This window comes from Cardiocondyla obscurior, linkage group LG06 (assembly GCF_019399895.1).
Source record: "Cardiocondyla obscurior isolate alpha-2009 linkage group LG06, Cobs3.1, whole genome shotgun sequence".
Taxonomy (NCBI): domain Eukaryota; kingdom Metazoa; phylum Arthropoda; class Insecta; order Hymenoptera; family Formicidae; genus Cardiocondyla; species Cardiocondyla obscurior.
Window position 1 is genome coordinate 5,332,029 of NC_091869.1, and position 7,252 is coordinate 5,339,280.

Sequence of the window (7,252 nt, forward strand, 5' to 3'; positions counted from 1 at the left end):
AACACTTTCTGATACTTTTTCGAACGATTTTGTATGATTCAACGCCGCGAAACCCCGGGACTGACGGACTTATCTTATTTATTGAATAAATTCGATTCGATTTAACACTATTTTCAAATAGAAAACAAAGGATACGCAGAAATTATAAAAATATCTTTATTTATTTTTTTCACAAATTTTACAATATTATACAATATTAATTTTGTTAAAAATTAAATTGAGTATTTAATAAATGAATACTTTTTGAAATTTGTACAGACGTCGAGAAACGAGTGGCAAGTAAGTATATGTCAATTTTTCATATTAAACAAACTATAACATAAAGAATATAGTCTAGATATTATTAAACATACATTAACACACTTGCATTTAATTCTTTTACAATATTATAAATTAATAAAAATCACCAATATCGTTGTACATTATTTGTATATAAATTATTGTTACTTTACCAATATTATTTTTAGAATGATCAGTTTTTAATTCTAATTTTTGTTACTTTAAAAAAAATGACGTCTGCCTTAATCGTTTCTAGATTGTAAGCACGCTTTAATATTAAGCAAAACTGTTATTATATGAAGTAAAATATTCTATCCGACATTTACATGTTCTTTTATATTATATCTTGCATCTAATATAAATTCTACATAATATTTTATCTTACGTTGTAACATATAAATTATTAAAGCTCATACATATTATAAATTTGCATTCTAAAATTTGTTTGCATGTGGCAGTTCCGCGTTAAATTTTTGGTTTGCGCCGATTAAATGAACATTACTTTTACAAAATATAAATTTGATGAGACCACTATTTGTACTAATTAAATCTGCAGAATTTTTCAATTACTTTTAATCTATTTTCTTGTATTAAAGATCTATTAGATTTACTTCTCGGGTTATCGTATTCAATGTAGGCGCGACCGACGTCGTGAAGGAACGTACATGAGATCTGAAACTGGTGGCAGGCTCCCAAGCTTCGTCTCGCACTACACCCTGATTCCTAGGATACATAAGCAGTGGGTCCTTTCCAGTCTTCTTGCACAATCTCTCTTGCAGCGTGATCAGACGTGATCTCCAGTATCCATAGCTTGCCTGCTTGAGTGCTGTAATCCACTGCTCTACTTGAGACTCTGTTCGGCCACTCAGTACGTGTCTCTTGTCCAGCTCGTCGCGGAACGAAATACTAAATGCAAATGCTCCTTCGGATGAATTATCTATATTGACGCTGCAGTTTTCCAATACAATAACTCCGGCAGGCTGCCTGGTATCAATCTGTCCCAGGTCGTTAATGTTGAAGTAAAACAACAGATTGTATCGTAATTTGAACCACTTCTCTTTAAATACTGGAACCAGATATAAATCAAATTAGGTAAAGGCAAGCTATTCGAAGAGCTGTTTGCTCCAACTTCCCGGCAAATTTACTTGTCAGATAAACATGTTCCTATCTTTATCTACTTAAAAAAAAAGATAAAAATAGGCGTATAATTACTTGATAAGTAAATTTATTACAAAGTTGAAACGATCGAGCCAAAATCAACCAACAAATGACAGGTGGCAGATTAAAGCGCTGCACCACGTTACATAAAACTTATCTTGTATTCCCAGGCTTAGGAAGCACTAACCTGACTTATGTGCCCGCTTGTGATTCAGACGTCCCTCCAGGACCGCGGGCCCCAAGCTCGCCTCCGCGAGCTCCTTATCATTGAATCTCATGTCCAGTCCGAAAACCACGTCGCCGCGCTATCAGCAATAATTAAAAGAGCTATCGCGCTACCGTGACGGCACATTCCATCCTCGATTCGTCGATCGCGTTAATCGTAGGGTGTCGGGCTCGTCTTCCACGTTAATCGATGTAGGCGTACTTTCACTCTTACGTCGTTCAACTAGAAAAGAAAATAAAGAAGAAGAAGAAGAAATGAAAACTCCTCTCAATGCTCGTCTTTGTTCGATAAAAAAGAAGTCGGTGCAAGTCGGCGTTATTGCGCCGCAGTTTCGGAGCAGCTCACTTCGTCGAGGCTGGTTTTCGCGCAATTTTCTATCTTCCGATCGCGTCAGCGTCATCAGTTTGGGATTTTCGGGCGATTCGAACGTCACACAGTCACATTGCCCACAGAATGTCAGTACGATACGATACCAGGAGCAGGGCAGAGAGGGGCGGCTCCGCGTTCATTTGTGGAGCGTTCGCGGACACGAGGAGACGGGAGAGCGCACGGTGACCGAAGCGGAGCAACGGAGGCGACTCGTGTCTCGCAATTGGCTTATTTGACTTTGTTTATATTTTGTCACGCGCAAAAATTTTTTGACTTTACAGAAAGACATGTACAACAGACACGAATATCTCTCGTGCATAAAAATTGTGAGCGATCTTGAACAAATCTGAGATATTAGCTTTAACTGCTTTGTGACAGTAATAATGACCAAGTATTTTTTTCTTTTAGCCGGCTGCGAAACAATCTGCAAATAACGACACACGCGTTTTGGAGAAAGCGAATACGATGGACTTGGTGGAGGATCGGCGTAAATTGATCTCGGCGGCCAACAAGGTTTTCGGAGAAGGCAAATGGAATCATACTGTTGTAAATCAAACCTTGGGTAAGTCCTGCTAGTTGATGAAAGTCACCGTGAATGCGATTAGGTAGACTTGTAAAAGTATATTTATGAATTTATTGCAGATTTCGTGGAGGCAATTGGCGCCAAGTGCTGTGTTGGCTGCGTTAGTTACGTTAGGGTCCAGCTTGAAAATGGAAACTATCACGAGGACATTGGATATTATACTACAGAAGAATCTACAAAGGGCTCGTCGATACATAATGCAAGAATTGTACGTCGCCGGGAAAAACAGTCCATTTTATATTTTGACTGGAGATACAGAGTTCTTTGTTTGTACAGGGTTCTGTGGTGAATGCTTTAAAAACAGTTCTTTTATCATTTGGGGGCGAAATTGAAACAGAGATACAAGAAGAATCAAAGATTAGCTCTAAACAAGTTAACAATGTGCAGAAAGACGTGACAGAGTCGGATAACAGGCATGTTGTAGAAAAAGAGAAAGCTAAGCCCTCGCCAAAAAAAATTTCTATGAATGAACAGAACTCAAAGCCAGGTAAATTTTGTTAATCGTTAAATCGTTATTACGATAGCATAATTTATTATTAATAAATTTATTTCATTTAGATTCTGTTGTTTCTACTGTGAATATCGCTCCAGCTGAGACTAAATTATCTGTAAAAGATAAAAGCCCTATACATAAAATTATCGAGTATAATCTCATTAATGCAGATGCTATAGACAAAGACCCACCAGGTTAAACTTTAGCTTGTTAATTTTTTAAACACTTTTATACAAAATATGTCATATCTTTATTTTTTAACAAGTTCTATTAAATTTTTAGTAATGTCAGAAATTGAGAAGCAACGACTGGAGAGAAAAAGGAGACAGCAGCAAAAGCAGATGGAATTTAAAAGACGTATGATGGAGAGCAATGGATTAATAGACACTAATGATAACAAACCTAATCCTAGGTATTAAATGTTAAAAGTCAAATATATTATGCATAGAATTTATTGAGAATTATAAAAGATAATCTCTCTCTTGCTAAGATTAATATATTTTTATAATTGTGTAAAATTTTTTTATATCAAAACTATATATATTACAAATGTAAAAGCAAAAAATTTTTTACATTTGTTAATTAGAATCACGGTATAGAATAAGCAATAAGGAAAAGTACATTTAAAAGACAGGTTAGGTTGAGTGGTGTAAAGTCTGGAGCATAAACACAAACATTTTATTTTTGATCATTTAAATGTATCCGAGATATATTTTAAAATAAATGTTCTATGTTAAATTTTCTACTTATTCGTTGAGCGAAAAGTAACATAGTTAATTCTCGAAAAATTACTTCTAATATGAACATTATTGATATGTTAGATATGTAATGAGATAAAAGGGAGGTTAAATTATACACATGTGCTATTCACGTGCGCTATTCCACAGAGAGGACAGCTGAAACGTATCTAATTTACGTATATCTCAGCAGAGATTTTTCAAGAGAACAAACAATCAGACAGGTAAAAATAATAAAAAATTAAGAATATCCTATGATAGACTGTAATATAATTTTTATATAATATAGGCAATGGATGAATATTTTAAAAGCTATGAAGAACTCGATGTAAGTAAAATGTCAATATATACGCCGTATGTATGAAATCTTAGTTATATATTTTCACTGCACTTATTAAATTTTTTTTTCAGACCCATCAATTAATGTTAAGTGACAAGACGCGTGTTTTAGCATATAAAAATGCAATTTTTAATTCAAAAGAAACATTTCAGAACAAAGTAGTAATGGATGTCGGTGCTGGCTTGGGTATAACAATTTCCTTATTTTAAAATCTTTATATCTTATTGAAAACACGTATGTTATAATAATATATTTGATTATATCTTTTTTTTTCAGGAATATTGTCAATTTTTTGCGCCCAAGTTGGTGCAAAAAAAGTTTATGCAGTGGAAGCAAGTATGTTGGCGAAAAATATAGAACAGGTATCTATTGAAAATAATGTGCAGGACAAAATTGAAGTGATTCACAGTAAAGTCGAGGACATTCGTCCAGGTAGTTTGGAAAAAGTGGACATAATTATTTCAGAATGGATGGGTTTTTATTTAGTGCACGAAGGAATGTTAGATTCTGTGCTTTTTGCGAGAGATAATTTTTTACATGAGGACGGTTTGTTATTTCCATCCGTTGCAAAATTATATGCCTCGCCATGCGAGTTACCTTCCATGTATGAATTTTGGAGTGACGTATGTGGAATCAGTATGAGGTAATTGTACTTTATATTTTTTTTTCCTAATTACAACAAATACGACATTTATTTTGCAATATTTTGCTTAATTTTTAGGTGCATTGGACAGAAATATAGAAAAAATAAATCCTTGAAGCCAGAGATCCTGCTTTTAAATGAAAACGACCTTTTAGCTGAAAGTAAACTGCTCGCTTGGCTGGATCTAAAAATTATCTCTGTTGAAGAGATAAATGTTTTAGGCGGAGAGGATTATGTGTCGGTGTGTAAAAAGGACGGAAAGTTTCAAGGGATATGCATCTGGTTCGCAGTTGAATTCCCAGACGGCTCGGAACTGTCCACAGGGCCTTGTAACGAGGCGACGCACTGGAAGCAGACTGCAGTTGTCCTGCCTGAGGATATAAAAGTGACAAAGAACGAACCCGTTGCCTTTAAATTAGAATTAAAAAGAAATTCGTCGTATTCAAGGCGCTACATTATGGAATTAACATTGTTAGACGCGGAGGAAGTGGAGCATGACATTCCCTGCAATTGTTACATGACAAAGTGTATAGTGACAAAAAAGTACATCGACGATTTGGATGAGCGCGAGACGTGCGCTCCAGAAAGTATTGACTCGTAAATATGTGTACAGTACACTAAGATGCAACAATTCGTCGGGTTATAGCAATAGCTCCAACTTATAACAGGCTTTATTTGATGAGAGATACAAATAATTTGAAATCGATGCATTTAAATTGAGAATCGTTTATAAAATGCGTATTTTGTATACATTAAAAAAATATTTTTTCAGAAACTTTAATGTAGTTTTTTTATTTATTATAAATTAAATTAAAAGGCAACGAGAGCGTTATGCATTAACAGCGATTCGTTAATTAACAACAATTCTTAGTTATCAAATGATTTCAATTACTCTTAATATACGACGTAACAAGTCGCTCAATTACGCCGTTTAAAGCGGCTTCTTCTGTGAGAATTGAGTAAACATAGCGTGGGAGGTTTAAAGTGTTCGTTCGTCACACTTCTCAGCGGAAACATGTTATTATGAACGTACATGTAAGAAGAAATGCGCGAATGAACGTGGACTCGTTAAACAATAAAAATTAAATAATAATTTCGTTATTAAAGTAATTTAAAATAAAATTTGGTGAAAAATCAATTTTCTCGAGCTGCAAATAATCCTCGCAGGATGTATATAAATTTCATTTTTGGTTTAAACATTTCTTATTTTATTGTTAGGAACGGAGCACTGAACGTCCATCTATCAGTGTAGTTTATTTAATTTCCGCAAGATAATCAATCGGGTATAAATAAACTACACCGTTCCTGTACAGAACAAAATTTTATTCGACAAACTCATCCTTACATGCGTAACGTTACGCTCTGGATTAACGCTAATCGGAATCGTGCTCCAAAGCCGCTGTAACAATCTCCGGCGGGATGCAGCAGGGGGACAACGCGTTCAAGATCAGATTTTGCACCGCTTGACTTTCGCAGCGAGCTGCGTGAATTTTTTTTTTACGGCAACCTACAGATGAGTAGTCTGCAAATAAGACATACATAAATGAGACCTCGCGCGCGGTTTCTATCAGACAAGCCGCCACTCTTTCTTCAGCTCTTCAACGTATTATCTCGCCATTGCCGGCGAACATCCTCGCCTCTCCGTAATTCAGGTAATAAAGTCTATAATCACAATAACAAACTTTAATATATTTCTTACTTTATCATATGTAATGCCCTAGAAACTCAGCCGTGACTGATGTCTTTTATACGAACGAGCGAGGCCGTTATCTCGACAATTTCGCCCATATAATATAAAAGCGACGAACAAAGAAAAAAAAAAAAAAAAAAGAGGAATGCTTGTTAGTAAGAATAAAACAGCCTACGATAACAGTGTTAATACAAAATGTTAACAGAGTGTCAATTGCGGCGCGCCGTCAACGGTCAATTAATGCCGGTGCGCTAATTAGAGAAGCGTAATTAAAGTACACAGTGCGATATAATTCAAAGCGGTGCAAAATTGTCTTGGTGGCGGTTAAAAGCCCCGGTGGGATGCCCGGCCAATATGGCTCTTGGGCGGGTACGACCACCACGACTTTGAGGAAAAAAAAAAGGGTTTCTTAAAAGTTCCCCTCCGCAAGCTTGCTAGTCCTCCCCTCGTTTCGGAGGTGGAGTTTATTTATTTAAATCGGTCAATCGAAGTAACAAGGCCCGAGCTGCTACCTATGGCTGCGATGGCAACTCGGATGCGATGTGTATAAAATATATATATTTATATATATATTTATCCTCCACTTTTATATACACACATATGTGAGATTATAGATACTTACACATTTTTGTATCTAACAACGAACGCTAAATAAACTATGTACGTCGCGCGACGGCGCGCCTCTGCGCGTAGGGGGATGAAGGAAGATAAGAGGAGAAATGGAGAACGCAGGA

The 7,252-nt window shown here is 35.8% G+C and overlaps 3 protein-coding genes across 3 annotated transcripts; 2 read left to right on the top strand and 1 right to left on the bottom strand.

Annotated features, from left to right (window-relative positions):
• Positions 1 to 142: 142 nt before the first annotated feature.
• LOC139103497 (pleckstrin homology domain-containing family J member 1) lies at positions 143 to 2,146 on the bottom strand. Its single transcript, XM_070658235.1, has 3 exons — positions 2,009 to 2,146; positions 1,625 to 1,885; positions 143 to 1,345 (listed from the first exon to the last, which is right to left on the bottom strand). Exons 2-3 carry the CDS (start codon positions 1,713 to 1,715, stop codon positions 870 to 872), a joined length of 567 nt encoding a protein of 188 aa, XP_070514336.1. The 5' UTR covers positions 1,716 to 1,885; positions 2,009 to 2,146; the 3' UTR covers positions 143 to 869.
• A 31-nt stretch (positions 2,147 to 2,177) lies between these two features.
• On the top strand, positions 2,178 to 3,846 carry LOC139103496 (DNA repair protein RAD52 homolog). The gene is made up of 6 exons (XM_070658234.1): positions 2,178 to 2,358; positions 2,441 to 2,594; positions 2,675 to 2,823; positions 2,892 to 3,102; positions 3,174 to 3,302; positions 3,391 to 3,846. Exons 1-6 carry the CDS (start codon positions 2,320 to 2,322, stop codon positions 3,525 to 3,527), a joined length of 819 nt encoding a protein of 272 aa, XP_070514335.1. The 5' UTR covers positions 2,178 to 2,319; the 3' UTR covers positions 3,528 to 3,846.
• An 82-nt stretch (positions 3,847 to 3,928) lies between these two features.
• LOC139103494 (protein arginine N-methyltransferase 6-like) lies at positions 3,929 to 5,887 on the top strand. The gene is made up of 5 exons (XM_070658230.1): positions 3,929 to 4,069; positions 4,135 to 4,173; positions 4,257 to 4,371; positions 4,462 to 4,828; positions 4,907 to 5,887. Exons 2-5 carry the CDS (start codon positions 4,138 to 4,140, stop codon positions 5,427 to 5,429), a joined length of 1,041 nt encoding a protein of 346 aa, XP_070514331.1. The 5' UTR covers positions 3,929 to 4,069; positions 4,135 to 4,137; the 3' UTR covers positions 5,430 to 5,887.
• Positions 5,888 to 7,252: the final 1,365 nt, after the last annotated feature.